The 20,366-nt window shown below is 43.8% G+C and overlaps 1 protein-coding gene across 5 annotated transcripts in view; it reads left to right on the forward strand.

Moving 5' to 3' along the window:
- APBB1IP (amyloid beta precursor protein binding family B member 1 interacting protein) overlaps positions 1 to 20,366 on the forward strand; it is a 166,249-nt gene that overhangs the window by 73,389 nt on the left and 72,494 nt on the right. For all 5 annotated transcript variants that reach the window (XM_050804505.1, XM_050804504.1, XM_050804503.1 and 2 more), the window contains 2 exons: positions 929 to 1,088; positions 3,044 to 3,165. In XM_050804505.1, coding sequence (XP_050660462.1) covers positions 929 to 1,088; positions 3,044 to 3,165 — 282 coding nt within the window. The remainder of the gene's footprint in view (positions 1 to 928; positions 1,089 to 3,043; positions 3,166 to 20,366) is intronic.

The following is a 20,366-nucleotide window of genomic DNA, read 5'->3' on the forward strand; positions in this document are numbered from 1 at the left end:
TACATTCATTTCACTTAATCCAATTCTGATCTCAAATGTGCCCTGCTGTAACTATCTGTCTCTCAGTGGGGTCCCCTCAGTGACACTGTGTTGAGATATGCCCTGTGGACCTTCAAAGAATTGTGGATTAACCAACTTGGTGTCTTCAGACTCTTGGGTTGCATGAAATGGGACTCAACTCCAGCTAAGCAAAAGAGAAGAGTTTATTATAAAGAAACATGTGGCCGGGGTGCTGGCTTATACCTGTAATCCCAGCGCTTTGGGAGGCCAAGGTGGGTGGATCACCTGAGGTCAGGAGTTCAAGACCAGCCTGGCCAACATGGTGAAACGCCATCTCCACTAAAAATTAAAAAAAAAAAATTAGCTGGGCATGGTAGCAGGCACCTGTAATCCCAGCTACTAGGAAGACTGAAACAAGAGAATCGCTTGAATCCAGGAAGCAAAGGTTGCAGTGAGCTGAGATCACGCCACTGCACCGCAGCCTGGCCGACAGAGTAAGAATCTGTCTCAAAATAATAATAATAATAATAATAATAATAATAAAGATACAGGCATAGCTTTTAATCTAGAAAAGTTTCTGGGCTCCAGGATGGAATAAGAAAAGGGAAAGATTATTGGGAAAGAAAGAAGCTAGCACTTTTTTTGTTCTCTTTGTTTTCTGTCTCTGCCACCAGAATGCCCTGTCTCTGAAGGCTAAACAAGGACTTTGTTTATTATCTGTTTTCTCTTTTTGTGAATTGGTTTCTCCACCTCTATAATCCTAGCACCTAAAACAAGTGCCTGGCATGCAAGTGAGTTTAGATGGAGCAAGTTCACCAAACACATTCTCACATAAATGTGCAGAAACAGTAGCAACTTTGAAACCTTTATCTTAGTAGCCTTCTCCAGTTGCTGAAATTTACTGGCTGCCTCATGGTTCTATCCTCAGCTCGTCGTCAAGGTGCACATGGACGACAACAGCACAAAGTCACTGATGGTGGATGAGCGGCAGCTAGCCCGAGATGTTCTGGACAACCTTTTCGAGAAAACTCATTGTGACTGCAATGTAGACTGGTGTCTTTATGAAATCTACCCGGAACTACAAATTGGTAAGTCCCATCCGCAGCAATGGGCTGTACTCCAAAAACCTTGTGGGTTTGCTGTATTACGGGCCTGGGTTTATTCTCTTTTTTTCTCTTTAATTTTACATAGAAAATAGACACGGGGTCTCACTATGCTGCCCAGGCTGATCTCAAACTCCTGCGCTCAAGCAATCCTCCCACCTGGGCCTCCCAAAGTGCTGGGATTACAAGCGTGAGCCACCATGCCTGGCCTGGTTCTTCCTTGAGAAGACTTTGGTTCAAGGCTTTCACTTCCCTTATATGAGATTTAGTGCTCGACTCTTCATTTTGTTGTAGTGAAGAGAGTTGGATTCTAGCAGGTGGTGGCCAGACCTTGGGGGATATAAACATTATTACTGCTGCTTCTCTAGTGGTTCCATTTGGGAAAGAAAGCGACTGGATGATACTGACTAAGATACTGCATGGTTAATAAGCTGAGCAGGTGGCAGAAGAGCCTGGGTATCTGTCAGCTAATGCCTCTTTAGTGGTTGCTTCCTTAACCGACCATAACCCTGCCACAGTCTCCCACCAGTGCTCATTTCCCCCTCCTCCCTCCCCACTTGCTTAATCTCTGACACTTTGTCTTGTGGAAGAGGCTCAGCCTCAGAGTGCAAAGAACAATTGGTAGAAATTGGTGGAATTTTTCAAAAGCGGAAAAAAGGTTAACTGAAGATATACTGTTACTTCTCATTCTAGGTAGTGGTGGTGGTGGTGTTGAGACAGGGTCTTGCTCCATTACCAAGGCTACAGTGCAATGACGCAGTCATGGGTCACTGTAGCCTCAGCTCCCAGGCTCAAGCGATCCTCCTGCCTCCGCATCCCGAGTAGCTGGGACTATAGGCACACATACCACATTTCTCATTTTTAATAATGGGACAGTCGTCCCTCAGGAGAGCTGGGTGGGACAGAATTGCCTGTGCTGGAAGCTTTAGGAGCAATTTTTTTTCTGGATAAAATGGTTTACACTAAAACAGTCCCTTGAAGTTGTCTTCAGTTCTATGTGTCAAGGGAAGAAATGAAAGCCTTTCTTTATGTTTTAATTCAAGCATTCACACGTTGCTTTTAGAATGTTAAGGAGTGATGTTTTGGAGTACACACTGTGACTCTCACAATTTCATTCAAAGTGTTCCACCAGTCATTGACTGACTGTCCACCTCACGTAGAATGTTTGCCACCATCTGGGACTATTTAAGGTAAAAAATGTCGGTATGAAAAAAGTATGTCTCCGGGTACACTGGCATATGCCTGTAGGCCAAGCTACTTGGGAGGGTGAGGCAAGAGGATTGCTTGAGCCTTGAGCCTGTGAATAGCCACTGCACTCCAGCCTGGACAACACAGTGAGACCCCATCTCTTAAACAAAATGAAAGAAAAAAGTGTGACAGCTGACCATTGTCACTGTGTTATGGGTTTTTTTTTTTTTTTTTTTTTTTTTTTTTGAGATGGAGTCTCGCTCTGTCGCCCAGGCTGGAGTGCAGTGGCCGGATCTCAGCTCACTGCAAGCTCCGCCTCCCAGGTTCACGCCATTCTCCTGCCTCAGCCTCCCGAGTAGCTGGGACTACAGGCGCCCACCACCTCGCTCGGCTATTTTTTTATATTTTTTTTAGTAGAGACGGGGTTTCACCGTGTTAGCCAGGATGGTCTCGATCTCCTGACCTCGTGATCCACCCGTTTCAGCCTCCCAAAGTGCTGGGATTACAGGCTTGAGCCACCGCGCCCGGCCTGTGTTATGGGTTTTTTCATCTTGTTTTTAATGGAAGATAACTTGAAGACAATGAAAGATAAACATAATAGAAATATTACAGTGTGACATCATGTGAGAATTATTAATAAGAATCCTAGGCACCTGATGAAACTCATGAAGATTAACTCAGTAATAGCTTGCTTCTCACTTGGAACCCCTGATGTCTTGGGTCTGAAAGAATACCTTTTCTTATTTCATCAGAGAGGTTTTTCGAAGACCATGAAAATGTTGTTGAAGTCTTATCAGACTGGACAAGAGACACAGAAAATAAAGTACTATTTTTGCAGAAAGAGGAGAAATATGCTGTATTTAAAAACCCCCAGGTAAGATGACCTGCATATTATTAAACCCTATAAAGTATGAAGGATTTTCTTTTTTAAGACAGAGTCTCACTCTGTCGCCCAGGCTGGAGTGCAGTGGCATGATCTTGGCTCACTACAGACTTCGCCTCCCAGATTCAAGCAATTCTCCTGCCTCAGCCTCCCCAGTAGCTGGGACTACAGGCATGCACCACCAGGCCCAGCTAACTTTTTTGTATTTTTTAGTACAGACAGGGTTTCACCATGTTGGCCAGTATGGTCTCGATCTCCTGACCTCGTGATCTGCCCGCCTCTGCCTCCAAAAGTGCTGGGATTACAGGCATGAGCTACTGCGCCCGGCCAAGGATTTGTTTTAATGTCACCTGTATACTAACCACACCATTCATTGTCTCACAAAATATTACAAATATATTATTTTCAAATAAACACAGACTCAGCTCTTAAGCTGTATGTAAGTTAACAGCCCTTTGAAGGATTCAGAAAGAGAAGAATCCATTTTGCTTTTTTTTCATTCCAAATCCAAAATGTATCTCTCTGTGGTTGTCTGATTCTCTTCTGTCCCTGTTTCTGTGTGGCTGTATTAATCCGATATATCTTCATGCACTCACTGTTGGTTCTTCCTGCTTCCTGCTTGAAAGATGCTCTTTTCTTTGTTGTTTGTATTTGGTGCTTATATTTGCCAGGAAAACTAAAAGGACCACCTGGAAAATGTGCAAGTTACTGTGATTTCGTTACAAACAATTTGTGCAAGTAAAAAGCATAAATTTATATGTGTTCTTTTTTTCATATTTGTTCTTCATATTTGAAAATGCTTCCTTCAAGTCATGTGTACAAGGATTTCCAGGCTTTTTCCCAACTGAGGCCTCGAGCAACTATAATTGTGTGAGGGTCATTACCTTCTTTTTGAAAATCAAAGAATGTTAAAGGTGAAGAAGTTCCTCTCCATTTTCCAAACACCTTTCCCTTTTACAGGTTTTAAAAAAAAAAAAAAGTGTCATATCATTAGAGGGAGAATTAGGGCAGCTTCCTTGTGGGAAAATGTATCCTATAAATGCTGTTTTCTGGGGTCTTCCTTAGGTTGTATGGTGGCTGACTGACAACAAAGCAATTAAATAGTATTATTTGTGATAAATATTAAGCAATAAAAATACAAAGTTTTCCACCCGTAACTACCTTCAACGCCATGCTTTTTTTTTTTCTTTTGTTGTTGTTGTTAGACAAAGTCTTGCTCTGTTGCCAGGCTAGAGTGCAGTGGTGCAATCTTGGCTCACTGCAACCTCTGCCTCCCGGGTTCAAGCAATTCCCCTCTCTCAGCCTCCCGAGTAGCTGGGACTACAGGCACATGACACCACCCCTGGCTAATTTTTTTTTTTTTTTTTGGTAGAGATGGGGTTTCACCATGTTGACCAGGATGGTCTCGATCTCCTGACCTCATGATCTGCCCGCCTCGGCCTCCCAAAGCGCTGGGATCACAGGCGTGAGCCACTGCACCTGGCCCAATGCCATGCTTTAACAACTGCATTAGTGAAGGTACCATCTAAGTTGCTGTAGCAAAGAGACTCTTAAATCAGTGGTTCAAACAAGCTACAAGCTTATTTCTCTCTCACACACTGGTCCAGGCACAGGTACACAGGTAGATAGACCTAGTAGAATGGCTCTGCCATTTTCAATATGCGGCTTCCATCTTTGGTTCCATGGTAGCTTTTCTGCCTCGCCATTTTCCAGTCCGTAGGAAGTGAGGGAAGAGCCGGGGAAATGCACATTCAGGCTTATGCCTCCATCCCATTGGCCAGAAGTTAGTTCCATAATGACACTGAGCTACAAGAAAAGCTGAGAAATGTAGTGTCTATCTGAACAACCATATGCACAGCTAAAACTAGAGAGTTACATTCAGGGCCACCACTTTGCATAACTCTTCCATGAGGCACCTTTCCCCTTGAATCTGTAAAAATAATGCTCAGGAGTCATGCAACATGGCTATGCTATTGTATAAGAGAAGGTATAGCTATTGTCTAACTAAGATTAGCCGTGGTGGGAGAGTCAGAGATTACCTCCATACCCCTTTAGGCTGGATCAGAGATTACCTCCACACCCCTTTAGGCTGGATTTAGAAACCAAATTGACACCAGAGAGATTAACAAGAGAAAGCATACACATTTTTATCAGTTTTACATCTACATGGGGATCTTCACAAGACTCCAAAGTCTAAAGAAGTCGCCGAGGCAAGATGCTTCTATACTTTTTTAACAAAGAACAATAAATTTGAGAAGAAATGACAGAACAAAGAGGATCTGGCTAGGGGCAGTGAAGTTTCTAGGGGAGTGTAAACCAGAAAGTCTTTGATAGGTCTCAATCAGTTTAGAAGTTTCTTTTGCCAAGGCTTAAGGACACGCCTAGAAGAAAACAAACAAACAAACAGAATCACAGAAACAGTCTGTGGTCTGTGCCCTTCTCCAAAGATGAATTTCAGGACTTCAACATTTAAAGGGGATGCCAGGCACGGTGGCTCCCGCCTGTCATCCCAGCACTTTGGGAGGCTGAGGTGGGCGGATCACTTGAGGTCAGGAGTTCGAGACTAGCCTGACCAACATAGTGAAACCCCATCTGTACTAAAAATACAAAACTTAGCCGGGCATGGGGGTGGACGCCTGTAATCCCAGCGACTTGGGAGGCTGAGGAAGGGAGAATTGCTTGGATCCAGGAGGCAGAGGATGCAGTAAGCCGAGATAGCACCACTGGACTTCAACCTGGGTGACAGAGCAAGATCCATCTCAAAAAAAAACAAAAACAAAAACAAAAAAAAACGTAAAGGGGAAAAGTCAAGGAGGGGAAAGAGGGAGGGGCATGGTAATGCACATGTTGCAAGAGAAAAAGAGCAGGTAGGGAAAGAGTGAATAACTGTATTCCTCTCCCGCTCAGTAAGTTGGAACTTTACAGAAGATAAGATGAACATAGAATTGCTCCTTGTGGAGATATCTAACCTTTTATTTGTAGCTGTCTGTTTAGCAACAAAAGGGTGCAAGGCAGCGTCTTCCGTGACTCAGCTTTCAGCTTACTTTATTCCTTTGGGCAGCACAAACTGGGGTCCTGCGTTTTTATATTCCTTTCACTAAAGGGCATCACCAGAAGATCTATGGGGGGAGACAAGGGTTACTTTATCTATAGCGGAAGATAAAGGTTACTTTGTTGAGTGTATTTATTCAGCTCCTTTGCAGCCCAGTTCCCAGTCTCTGGTGATAAGGGCTATTTTCTCGCCCTGAAACGCTGAGGGTTCCCCTTCAGAGGAATCCTGATGGCTTGCTGCCTGCAGGAAGAGAAGGTCGGCTCACCCTTTCTGGGACCCCAGTTTCTCCAATGTTTTCAACTAGAAGTAATCAGTGCACCAATCTAGCATTTCGGGGGATGGCATGTCTTTCAGTCCTTCAGTGGGCATCTGCAGTTTGCCATGGTAACTAATGAATTAGTGCACATATCATAATGGTACACTCTGAATTTTTACAAAGTGAACCACCCACATGAAGATAACAGCATTCAGGGAGGTGCAGCAGCCTTCCTCATGGCCCTTCCAGCCCTTACTCCCCGTTACAAAGGTCGTCATGATTCTAGCCTCTATCTCCTTAGCATTTCCTCTTTTTTTTTTTTTTTTGGAGGCGGAGTCTCGCTCTGTCACCCAGGCTGGAGTACGGTGGCCGGATCTCAGCTCACTGTAAGCTCCGCCTCCCGGGTTTACGCCATTCTCCTGCCTCAGCCTCCCGAGTAACTGGGACTACAGGCGTCCGCCACCTCACCTGGCTAGGTTTTTTTTGTATTTTTTTTTAGTAGAGACGGGGTTTCACCGTGTTAGCCAGGATGGTCTCGATCTCCTGACCTCGTGATCCGCCCGTCTCGGCCTCCCAAAGTGCTGGGATTACAGGCTTGAGCCACCGCGCCAGGCCATCCTCTTTTTGAACTTTATATATGAAATGGAATTATATCACAGTACTTTTTTCTTTTTGAAACAGGGTCTTGCTCTGTTGCCCAGCCAGATCTTGCAGCGGCGCGATCGTGGCCCACTGCAACCCCACCTTGCAGGCTGAAGTGAGCCTCCCGCCTCAGCCACCAGCGTAGCTGGCAACACAGGCGCAGGCCACCACACCCGGCCAAGTTTTGTTTTTGTTTTTTTTAAGAGACAGGCTCTCACCATGTTGCCTAGGTTGGTTTTATTTTGCTTTGCTTTGACTCAACTCTCATTCATGCTACTGCCCACAGCACTAGCTTATTCTTTTTCACCGTTAGTATTCCATTGTGTGACTATACCAAAACCTATTTATCCATTGTCTTGTTGATGGATATTTGATTTGTTTCTAGGGTGGGGCTTTAACCAGTAATGCTGTTGGGAGCATTCTTGTACAGTACATGTCTTTTGTTGGACATGTGTAGACATTTCTCTTGCATATATACCTACGGTGCAATTGCTGGACCACAGGTTGTGCATATGTTTAGTTTTATTTTTTTATTTTATTTCATTTTTGAGATTGAGTCTCGCTCTGTCAGCCAGGCTGGAGTACAGTGGTGCAATCTCGGCTCACTGCAACTTCTGCCTCCCGGATTCAAATGATTCTCCTGTCTCAGTCTCCTGCGCAGCTGGGATCGCAGGCCCCCACCACCACGCCTGGCTAGTTTTTGTATTTTTAGTAGAGACGGGGTTTCACCATGTTGGCCAGACTGGTCTCGAGCTGCACTTCAGCCTGCCTCAGCCTCCCAAAATGCTGGGATTACAGGCATGAGCCACCGCACCCAACCTTTTTTTTTTTTTTAATTAGAGTCCTTCTGTCACCCAGGCTGGAGTGCAGTGGCACAATCTCAGCTCACTGCAACATCTGCCTCCCTGGCTCAAGTGATTCTTGTGTCTCAGCCTCCCAAGAAGCTGGGAGGCACTCACCACCACACTTCACTACTTTTTGTATTTTTAGTATAGACGGGGTTTCACCATGTTAGCCAGGCTGGGTAATATGTTTAGTTTTAGTAGATACTGCCAAGCAGCTTCCACACAGATTCTATGATTCAGCCTCCCATTAGTATTGTATGAGAATTCTTGTTGTTCCACATCCTTGACAGCCTTTGGTGTTGCCATTAGTTTTTTAATTTAGCCATTCCAGGGGTTTGTAGTGGCATCTTCTGTGGTTTTAAGTTGAATTTTCCTGATGCCAGCGATTGTAGCATCTTGTCAAATGTTTCTTATCCATTTGAATACCCATTTTTGTGAAGTGCCTGCTCAAATCCTTTGCCATGATTCCCAGTCTCACCCTAGACTAAGCATCAACAAATGCCCTGAGGGGAAGTGTGGCTTTCTAGAGACCTGAACACCTCTTTATGGTTCATTTCTGTCTTGGATCTTGACCCCTTGAGTCCTAATTGCTTCAATAGCTCTCCAATGCCTTCACACAGATTTTTTTTTAATCCAGCATTTCTAACTGTTTTGTCTACTGCAAGCTACTTGTATTGGGCCATTCTCACACTGCTATAAAGAAATACCTGAGACTAGGTAATTTATAAAGAAAAGAGGTTTATTTGGGAGGGTGAGGCAGGTGGATCACCTAAGATCAGGAGTTGGAGACCAGCCTGGCCAACGTGATGAAACCCTGTCTCTACTAAAAATACAAAACTTAGATGGACGTGGTGAGGGTAGGGGGGCATCTGTAATCCCAGCTACTAGGGAGGCTGAGGCAGGATAATCACTTGAACCCAGGAGACAGAGGTTGCAGTGAGCCAAGATCGTGCCACTGCACTCCAGCCTGGGCAACAAGAGCAAAACTCCCTCTCAAAAAGAAAAAAAGAAAAGAGGTTTAATGGGCTCATGGTTCTACAAGCTGTACAGGAAGCATGGTGGCATCTGCTTCTGGGAAGGCCTCAGGAAACTTTCAGTCATGGCAGAGGGTGAAGGGGAAGGACAGTGAGCACCTCACATGGCTAGGGCAGGAGGAAGAGAGAGAGAGGGCATGCAACATGCTTTTAAATAACCAGATCTCCTGAGAACTCTGTCATGAGATAGCACTAAGGACATGGTGCTAAACTGTTAGAAATTGCCCCATGATCCAGTCACCTCCCACCAGGCCCCACTTCCAACACTGGGGATTACAATTCGAGATGAGATTTGGGCCAGGCCATGAACCCAAACCATTACTATTCTACCATAGCGGGAAGCAGAAATTCTCCTGATGAATTATTTTGCTTAAGAATATGTTCTTAAAAGCCAACTTTTATACATTCTCCTAATCTACAATCAAATGTAAAGACCAAAATTGAAGTGGAGGCATTTTTGAAATGGCCAATTTTAAGTAAATGTATTTCCATTTTCTCAGTGTTTGGTTGAATCTATCTTCTGGCCAGTGCCCTGCGTACATAGTGGCTTCTGCCTGCTGACCTTAGAGTGAGAGAAGTAGGCTGTGATCATTCTCATCGATGTCATGACTCCTAAAAGGGAGGCTTTGTAATTTTGAAGTACCTAAAGCATTCTTGTCGAAGCTCTGTACTAATACCCTTTGATAGTTTGTTTAAGGTTGGGCACAGTGGCTCACGCCTGTAATTCCAACACTTTGGGAGGACAAGGCAAGGGAATTGCTTAAGCACAAGATTTCAAGACCAGCCTGGGCAACATGGTTGTTATAAAAGTGAGCTCAGCTTGCTCTTGCCATCTTTTTCATGCCTGCTTACTTGCTTTCTGCTTTTCCACCGTGTTATGACACAGTCTGAAAGCCCTCCCTAGAAGCTTCCACCATGTCCTTGGACTTTCCAACCTCCAGAACCATGAACCAAATAAACTTATTTTCCTTGTAAATTACCCACTGTCTGGTATTCTGCTATAGCAAGAGAAATAGACTAAGACAGATTAATACTTGCAGCTTAATTAAGAGTGAGCTTACCTGACCCAGAGTGTCAGTTCTTCTGGAAAATTATCAAACTGTACAAAACTCTTTAAAACTTCATTCTTAAAGTCCCAATACTGAAGTCTTCAATACTTAACAGAAGTCTTTTACAAATTATTTGTCTTTGGGGATAGTGCCTGGGAGAGGCAAGAAAGTGAATGCAGAGGGAGGCTTTGAGCTCCATTTTCAGAAGCAACAGTAAGTAAGAATTTGGAGACATTAGTGATATGCTTATGCAGGCATAATTACTAGGCATCCATTTCCAAAGGTGACTGGAAAAGTGGCTTCACGCACCCGGGTTTCAAATGTCACCTGCTGTGTGATCTTGGTATGCTCTTTGACAACACTTCAATTCACTTCTCAGTTTGTCAAATGGTTGATGCTGCTGTACTTCCTACCTCACAAAATCAAATCCAGCATGAAAACCACTTGTTACATTGTGGAGTTATGCATAAAAGTAAAGTGGTTTGATCCCAACTGAAATTCAGCAGTCATCTGCAGTAAAGTTCTATGTAATAGATTATCTAAAATGAATATAGAGAAACCAAACTCTGCAAATTTGTGAACAGAAAGATGCTTAATTAGGAATTCCAAAAGGATAACTTGTCTACATTTGGGGAGGCAATAGCAGATCACCCCATTTTTAAATGAAAGAAAATAGAGTTAACTCCTAATGAATTCTCCTGATGGTTGCCGTTATGCACTGTTCCATTTGAAAGTAACTTACCAGCTTTTTGGAACGGTCACTGTTTTAGCTTCACTCCCAAGAGGTAAGAGCCAAGTATGAGTCTAACTATTGAGATTTGGTGAGGGTGCAAGACCATCACTGGTTTTCCAGAGGCACTGCTGAAATCTGAGTGCACAAATACTGTTAGCTCCTGCCGTCAACTGTCAGTGGTGATCCTTGGGTATAAAAACAGATACTGCTCTAATTAGAATTTTTTCAGAGTGATTACTGAAAGGATCCCGAGGCATCTCATTGGAATGAAAGATAGGAAGTACAGTCAGACCTCCCAGGGACTGGTGTAGGGGTTGGAGCATTACTGGGATCATGATGGCAAGCATCTTGGCCCCAGCCCTCCCTTGGGTGTCCATCTCTCTCTGTCACTCGCTGTCCCTGTGCACAGCTGTGTCATTCTTCTCCCCTTTGGTGGACTCCTTTCCTCAACTTACTCATCTGTTCCCACATAGCCCCTATAGCCAACCTCAGATGATGGCTGCCTCTATAAATGGATCTCAAACTTTGTGCTTGCATAACCCTAGAAGAAGTTTGAAAATCCATGTGCCACCTCACACATTTGTTTGCTGACATCTAAATTTTTTCATCACAAGTTTATTTATTAATTTTTTTTTTTTTTTTTTTTTTTTTTTTTGAGATGGAGTCTTGCTCTGTCGCCCAGGCTAGAGTGCAGTGGTGTGATCACGACTCACTGCAACCTCCGCCTCCCAGGTTCAAGCGATTCTCCTCCCTCAGCCTCCCAAGTAGCTGGGACTACAGGCATGTGCCACCATGCCCAGCTAATTTTTGTATTTTTAGTAGAAATGGGGTTTCACCATGTTGGCCAGGCTGGTCTTGAACTCCTGACCTCACGTGATCTGCCCACCTTGGTCTCCCAAAGTGCTGAGATTACAGGCATGAGTCACTGCACCCGGCTTACAAGTTTAAATAGATACAAAGAATTCCATGTCCAACATATTTTAAATGTTGACAGTTTAAAAAAACTATTCAATGGAATCTAAATACAGTTCCATGGCAATCTGATTCTCACCATCATCTTTTTAAGAAGCACATGAATAAGCTTTTTTTTTAATAGACTTTATTTTTAGAACAGTTAGATTCACAGTCAAATTGGACAGAAATAGAGTGTCTATATATCCCCTGCCTTCGCACACATGCAGCTCCCCCCACTATCAACACCAGCATGGCACATTTGTCACAGTTGATGAATCTACGTTGACACATTATTATCACCCAAAGTCCAAAATTGACATTAATGTTCACTTTTGGTGATGTACAATAAGCTTTTTTCAACATTTGGGACATTTTATATTGTTCCTTTTTTCCCCCCTTTGAACTGTTTCCATTTCATTTTCTCCCCAAAGATTTATCCTATTGTAATATATTGATATGCTTAAAAGTCTTTTATTATTCTCTGTCCCATACTCCTCTTCAACTAATTATGTTTATAAATTGATGGGTGAGCTTTTCTTTTCTGTCACCATAGGAAACTTAAGGGTTAAAAAATTACAGTTGACCGAAACAACATAGAAACCTTTTTTTAATTATAAATGTTGATACTAATTAAACATGAAAAGTAAAAATGGGAGGCCAGGCACAGTGGCTCATGCCTATAACCCCAGCACTTTGGGCGGCCAAGGCAGGTGGATCACCTGAGGTCAGGAGTTCAAGATCAGCCTGGCTAACATGGTGAAATCCTGTCTCTACTAATAATACAAAAAATTTAGCTGGGCATGGTGGCACACACCTGTAATCCCAGCTACTCAGGAGGCTGAGGCAGGAGAATCACTTGAACCTGGGAGGTGGAGGTTGCAGTGAGCCAACACTGTGCTGTTACACTCCAGCCGGGGTAACGAGAGTGAAACTCTATCTCCAAAAAAAAAGAAAGAAAGAAAGAAAGAAAAAATGGGGAGAAGGGACATCTCTTAATGTTAGAAACAGATGGAGCCATTTTCCCCCTGGTTAATTCCAGGATCAAAGGATGAAGTTCCTTATCAATTATATTCCAGTTTTTCATTTTTACAGATGTTAAGTACTTTGTATACTGAGAGACTTTGTTCATATAAATAAGTAGATGGGAACAGAAGAATTCCATTCAATTCTTTGAACTCCTTCCAAGGTACTAGCCAAAAGCCACAGGAGGATCAGTGATGATTCTTTTCATCCATCAGCTGACCAGATAATTAGGTACCTTCTATTATGTTGAAAGCAAAGAATTAGAATCCGCATGACTTCCAAAAGCATTTGTGATGAGTCTTCTTCTTTCTCTGCGCTGGTGTTTCAAGTTGTCCTTTTGTTTAGGGCCTTTGAGCCTTACCCTGGGGCAGTAAGATTCTGTGTGGGTGCAGGTGCAATTTTCCTTTCTAACATGTGAAAAGGCAATTGTGAAAGGGGCCGTCCATTCTCAGGCAGGTCCACTTTAGAAAATGGTACACTTCAAGACTGAGGATGTGACAATTTACACAGCACGTTCTTGGAGGGGCTTCATGTAATTATAGGACATGGAGGGACGGGGGGACACAGCTGAAAGACCCTTGGCCAAGGCCAACTATAGTGGCTCACATCTGTAATCTCAGCATTTTGGGAGGCCAAGGTGGGAGGATCACTTGAGGCTAGGAGTTCAAGACCAGCCTGGAAACACAGGAAACCCCATCTCTATAAAAAATCAAAATATAAATAAATTTCTTAAAAAAGGAAGACCCTGGCCTTGAATGTTGGCTCACTGTGAGTGGCTCAGGCTCCCCCATGGTTAACTGTCCTCTGCTTTACAAAGCCATTGTGCCTATTATGAAATAATAATTTATGACATCATTTCTCATCTTCAATAGTCAGTAGGACCTAGGTGGGTGCCAGCACTCCGAACACAGTGCCCCCAAAATATGGCACCGTGGCATGCTGAGTACTTTAAACCAAAGGAGATTAGAAGGACCCAAGATGCCAGACAATCTCTGTGACCTTCTCCCACCCTCCTTTCTCCTTCCCCACTTATCCCCTGAAGCAGGTTATAGAAACTCAACTTCTTCTCCCCAAAGTAGGTCATGAAACCTAGAAGGATTACTCATTGACCTCCTCCCTTTGCCCCGGAAGGTCCTCCTGTGGCAAGCGTCCTGCCCCATACCTGGTTGGGGGGGAGAATGTCACGCAGAGACACAGAAACAAATCAAAACAAACAGACCTCGCTGAGCTCCCCCAGTTTATTGCCATTGGATCATGTTTCTCCACAATTAACCACTTCTTTCATCAGATTGATGATGGAAAAAAACAAAACAAAACAAAAAATTATGCCAAAATATTTAAAGAATATTAAATAATACTAAATAAAGAAGGTTATTCTGAGCCAATATGAGTGACCGAGTCCAGATGACACAGTCTCAGGAGGTCCTGAAAAGTATGCCTATGGCAGTTGTGGCTTGCAGTTTAGTTTTGTACATTTCAGGGAGACAGGAATTGCAGATAAAATCATAAATCAATATGTGGGAGGTATGCATTGGTTCCCAAAAAGGCAGGGCATCTCAAAGCAGAGGCTTAACATGTCATAGGTGGATTTTAGGGATTCTTGAGTTATCAATTGGTTGAAAGAACTGAGCTTTGTCTAAAGACTTGAAGTCAGTAGAAAGGAATGCCTACGTGAAGATGAGAAGGTCTGCTGTCTATCATGTCATACTGTACCGGAATCAGGTTGGAAAGTAAGCTCCACTCTACAGAGTTAATTAAAAACACATTTCATGAGATTTTGTGGTTTGTAGGGTATGACTCCCCTGGCCCCTTAGAAAGGATTTGGGCAAGATTGCATATAATCTATGCGTTTATTTTTCTTTCTTTTTTCTTTTTTTTAAAAAAAAACAAAAGGAAAGAAAAAAGGGAATCTTGGCAAGAGAAAAAACGTCAGGCATAGTGGCTCACACCTGTAATCCCCGCACTTCGGGAGGTAGGAGGATCACTTGAGCCCAGGAGTGTGAGACCAGACTGGGCAACATGTGAGACTTCATCTCTATAAAAAAATTTAAAATTAGCTGGGCATGGTGATGCATCCCTGTAGTCCCAGCCACTCAAGATGCTAAGGTGGGAGGATCACTTGAGCCTGGAAGGTCGAGGCTGCAGTGGGCCATGATCATGCCACTGCATTCCAGCCTGGGTGACAGAGTGAGACCTGTCTCAAAAAAAAAAAAAAAAAAAAAAAGGTCAGAGTTCAGTCTTCAACTTAGCGTAAAAATACGTAGTTTGCTTCTTTGGATATTGACTTCTGAAGGCTCCTATGTCATAGAAAACTTTGGTTAGATGAATTTGTGTTGCATTCCTCTTGTTACTCTCTCTTGTTATAGGGGTGTCAGCCATGACCTCTGCAATGGATGAGGAAAAGGTAAGACTTTTTCTCCCCTACAGAGGCTTTCTTGCCCAGGAGATGTGGTCTCTTTTGGGAAAGTGGGCTGGGGCAGTAGAACAGTGTTATCCTCATAAAGGCAGTTTTACTTTAAAAGCCTACTGTACAAAAATCAGTGACTTTGCCTGTGTAGGGGAGAAAGAACCATTTTCTAACCCATTGCTAGGCTTATGGCTGAGGTCACTATTGCAAAAGACAGATTAACAACAACCAAAAAAGCACACAAATTTATTTAATGTAAGTAACATAGGAGCTTTCAGAAATGAAGATCCGAAGAAACAGGAAGAACTGGGTATTTTTGTGGACAGTCGTGCAGAAGTGTGATTGCAGGACAAAAGTGTATGATCTAATGGAAATAAACTGGGGGAACTTGGCAAGGTCAGTTCCAATTCTTCTCTGGGTCCCTGTGTCTTCAGAGATAGGGCCATCCCTTTCCTCTGGGTATAGGGTGGGTGCCTGTCTCACGAGGATCCTATGACTTACTTTAGAGAAGGGTCAGAGGATTCTTTTAAGACCTGCTTCAGAGGAGAAGGACAGGAAGAGCTCAGAGGGCTCTTCTTGCTTCTTCTGTTTTCTCAAATGACAAGGTGCCATAGTTTGGGATAGTGTGTCCTAAACCCTGTCACCTGAAACCAAAATAGAGGTCTGAGAATTGAGGAAGGAGTATGAACATGGAAAATCATTCCAGTATTCACATAAGCCATTCTTACTGCTAGAAGCCTAAAGAATCTCTTTTTCAGAAAAGGAATCTGTAAAGTCAGTTCATGTAAGGTACAACCTTATAAGAGGTAAAGTCAGTTCATGTAAGGTACAACCTTATAAGAGGTAAAGTCAGTTCATGTAAGGTTGTGCCTCAAGTAAGTTCCTCAAATAAGTTCCTTATTATGCTACTTTTTATTTCTTCTACTAACTTTCTTTTGCTAACTTAAAAATAATATCTGGCCGGGTGTAGTGGCTCACGCCTGTAATCCCAGCACTTTGGGAGGCCAGGCAGGCATGTCACAAAGTCAGGAGATCAAGACCATCCTGGCCAAAGTGGTGAAACCCTGTCTTTATTAAAAATACAAAAATTAGCCATGCATGGCGGCGTGTGCCTGTAGTCCCAGCTACTCAGGAGGCTGAGGCAGGAGAATCGCTTGAACCCGGGAGGTGGAAGTTGCAGTGAGCCGAGATCGCGACATTGCACTCTAGCCTGGGTGACAGAGTGAGACTCCATCTCAAAATATTAATAATAATAATATCAATTTATTATAAAAGGAAAAGTTGGAAAATATAAGGAAGAAAATCTAAATCACCCATAATCTCACTCTTTAACAATAATCACTATTGATATTTTAGGCAACTCTTATTCCACAGATTATTCTGTTTCTTAACTGAGATTTGATGGTGATTATACTCTGCTGGCGGCTGCATGAGTGAGGAGCAGAGACAGAAACACAGCTTCTTCTGTTCAGGTGTGGAAGGGTCTCAGCCACCAGCCTGGCAGCTATTGTGGGAGAAAAGTATTAATACCTTGTGGCATCATTCTTCCATTCCCTTCCAGCCTCCCTCAGCCCACCAAGGGCAGTCTCTGACCATCCAGGACCAGGTGTGATTAGAAGGAAAGTTACATAGTAATCACCTTTATGGTCCCCAGCATGGGCTACTGTGTTAAAGGAAGGTCTACCCATGACTTCGGTGCCCTGGATCTTCTCACCACCCAGTGTGGGTATGTGCGATTAGTCAGTGTATTGAGGCATGAAAGGCAACCTTAGAAGCCAGGCATGGTAGCTCACACCTGTAATCCCAACATTTTGGGAGGCAGAGCAGGAGGATCACTTGGACCCAGGAATTCAAGACCAGCCTGGACAACACAGGGAGATCCCAGTTTTGGCAAAAAATCAAAAAATTAGCTGAGTGTGATGGCATGCACCTGTGGTCCCAGCTACTCAGGAGGCTGAAGTGGGAGGATCATTTGCGCCCAGGAGTTCAAGGCTGCAGTGAACTATGATCCACTGCCCTCCAGCCTGGGCAACAGAGCAAGACCTTGTCTCAAAAAAAAAAAAAAAAAAACTACCTCAGAATCCCACTGGTTTGCAGAAACAGACATTTCCTCTCTCCTGGGTCTGCAGGTCGCCTGTCTTTAGCTCCAGAGTATAACTTAGACTTAGATTTAGGTAGTTCCATGTCTTTTTTTTTTTTTTTTTTTTTTTTTTTTAAGACGGAGTTTTGCTCCTGTGGCCCAGGCTAGAGTGCAATGGCACCATCTCAGCTCACTGCAACTTCTGCCTCCTGGGTTCAAGCCATTCTCCTGCCTCAGCCTGCCAAGTAGCTGAGATTACAGGCATGCGCCACCAGGCCCAGCTAATTTTGTCTTTTTAGTAGAGACGAGGTTTCACCATTTTGGCCAGGCTGATCTCGAATTCCTGACCTCAGGTGATCCACCAGCCTTGGCCTCTCAAAGTGCTGGGATTACAGTCCTGAGCCACTGCGTCCGGCCCCATGTGTCTCTGATTGGCCCTGGACAGCACAGACCTGTGACATATTCTTCTCACAGTCAATGACAAGAGTACAGGTGAATGACAGAAACACACTCTGCACCTCAAGCCCTCTGCTCAGAATCCATGCATCGTCCCGTCTGCCACATTCTATTGGTCAAAGCAAGTCACATGGCCAAACCCAACATAAGTGAAGCAAGGAAATAAGCTTCACCCACTCTGGGGAAAGTTACTGCCCGGTCACCTGACAGCGAGCAGAGAATTGGGAGTGATGGTCTGATCTGATCTTCACTCAGTGAGCTGCATTCACCCCACAGCTCTAGCCTGACTGGCTGCTCACTGGTCCTCCAAAGACACCTGTGTGCCTCTGTGCATGCTTGTTCTCCTCCCTGGAAATCTATTCTCATTCTTTTTTCCCCTAGCTGAACATTGAACAACTTTCAAGGCCTCCTTCAAACTTTGACCCCCTCTGTAAAGCTTTTCTTGACCATCTCAGTCCATAGTTATTTTTTTCCTTCCTGAAAATCTCTAGATGGTGGCTCATTTTGAATTTTTATAGTCTCTTATATCTTCCCCATCAATAGATAAAGAGTCATCCGTCCATCTCGCTATGCTCTATCTGTATTTATCTTCTCCATGTGATAGCAGCCTTCTTAAGAACAGGGATTTGAGGCCGGGCATGGTGGCTCACGCCTGTAATCTCAGCACTTTCGGAGCCCAAGGCACATGAATCACTTGAACTCAGGAGTTTGAAACCAGCCTGGACAACATAGCAAGACCCCATCTCTACAAAAAAGTTTAAAAATTAGCTGACCGTGGTGGCATGTGCCTGTAGCCCCAGCTACTTGTGGGGCTGAGGTGGGAGAATTGCTTGAACCTGGGAGGCGGAGGTTGCGGTGAACTATGATCACGCCACTGCACTCCAGCCTGGGTGACAAAGTGAGATCATGTCCCTCCCCAAAAAAAGAACAGGGATGTTTTACATGTACAAAGGGCACTCGCAAATATTTCTTCATGACCTGATAACTGTTTGCTTGATTTACTCTTTATTCCAAGAAGATGTTTAAAAAGTATTTGCTGTTTCTTTCCTATCCAGCTGTTCCCAAATGTTGCACTCCCAGAAGCTGTGAGAAAAGACAGCAAGCTGTGACCAAGAGTCTCATTTCCTATTTTAAAGTTCCTTTATTATTCGACTCAGGTTTACCCAGTTTCCATTTGCAGGATATAATGACTAAATGTTGAGTTCTGCTCACTACTTCTCCAGAGCAGCCCGCATTGAGTGGGCGCCCACACCACAGGCGGAAGTTCCGATCCGAAAGCAATCAGTCTCATTATTCTAAGAATTATTCTTATTCTAAGGACTGCCCTCCTTTAGCACAGATTTACTTTGTGTTTTTTGCTGTTTCGTTAAAATAAAAAACAAAAATAGTGTAGCATGTCACTTAGAAGGATATTCTGGAGCTGAAAAAGTCAGAAGTATGTCAGAGAAAGTTCTCAGAGAAAGGTACAGCTACGTATCCTGCCTCTTTAGGGCACCCTGGTGAAATGCGGCCCTTCACGGTTTAGACAGGTTCTTCCCTGCAGAGAGTGACAAATGTTCTGTCTTTCCCAGATGATGACAAACACTTGCTCTGGAGTCTTTTTTTTTCTTTTCTTTTCTTTTTTTTTTTTTTTTTTTTTTCTGAGACCGAGTCTTGCTTTAACACCCAGGCTGGAGTGCAGTGGCACAATCTCAGCTCACTGCAACCTTCACCTCCCAGGCTCAAGTGATTCTCCTTCCTCAGCCTCCCTAGTAGTTGGGATTACAGGCGCCCACCACCAAACCCAAATAATTGTATTTTTAGTAGAGACAGGGTTTCGCCATGTTAGCCAGGCTGGTCTCGAACTCCTGACCTCAGGTGATCCACTCAACTCGGCCACCCAAGGTACTGGGATTACAGGCCTGGGATTACAGGCGTGAGCCACCGCCCCCGGGCTTGGAGTCTTCACTATGCTCTCTGTTCACGCTTCCAATTCATCATACATGATTCAAATATCTGGCCTTCCTAAGCCAAGGTTTGCTTTCTAGCAGCACCCTGAAATCACTCTTGTATGAATGGGCAAACTCGTGTTGGATCACATTTTTTGTTATTGTGGAAAAGTATATGTAACACAGGACTTATCATCTTAACCATTTTCAAGTGTACCTTTCTGTGGTACTAAGTACATTCACATTGTTGTGCTAGATTCTCCCCTATGGTACTTAAAGCTTTCTTTTTCTTTCTTTCTTTCTTTTTTTTTTTTTTTTTTTTTTTTTGAGGCAGGGCCCCACTGTGTGGCCCAGACTGGACTCAAACACCTGGGCTCAAGCAATCTTCCCGCCTCAGCCTCTAGAGTAGCTGGGACTACAGGTGCATGCCATTGTGCCTGGCTCTGTACTCAGAGAATTTTAATGCTGAGAAAAAGTATTTAATAACTTGGCCAGGCATGGTGGTTCATGTGTGTAATCCCAGCACTTTGGGAGGCCGAGGTGGGCAGATCACAAGGTCAGGAGATCGAGACCATCCTGGCCGATATGGTGAAACCCCGTCTCTACTAAAAATACAAAAATTACCCGGGCGTGGTGGTGCATGCCTGTAATCCCAGTTACTTGGGAGGCTGAGGCAGGAGAATTGCTTGAACCCGGGATTTGGAGGTTGCAGTGAGCTGAGATCGCACCACTG

This window comes from Macaca thibetana, chromosome 9 (assembly GCF_024542745.1).
Source record: "Macaca thibetana thibetana isolate TM-01 chromosome 9, ASM2454274v1, whole genome shotgun sequence".
NCBI classification, from domain to species: domain Eukaryota; kingdom Metazoa; phylum Chordata; class Mammalia; order Primates; family Cercopithecidae; genus Macaca; species Macaca thibetana.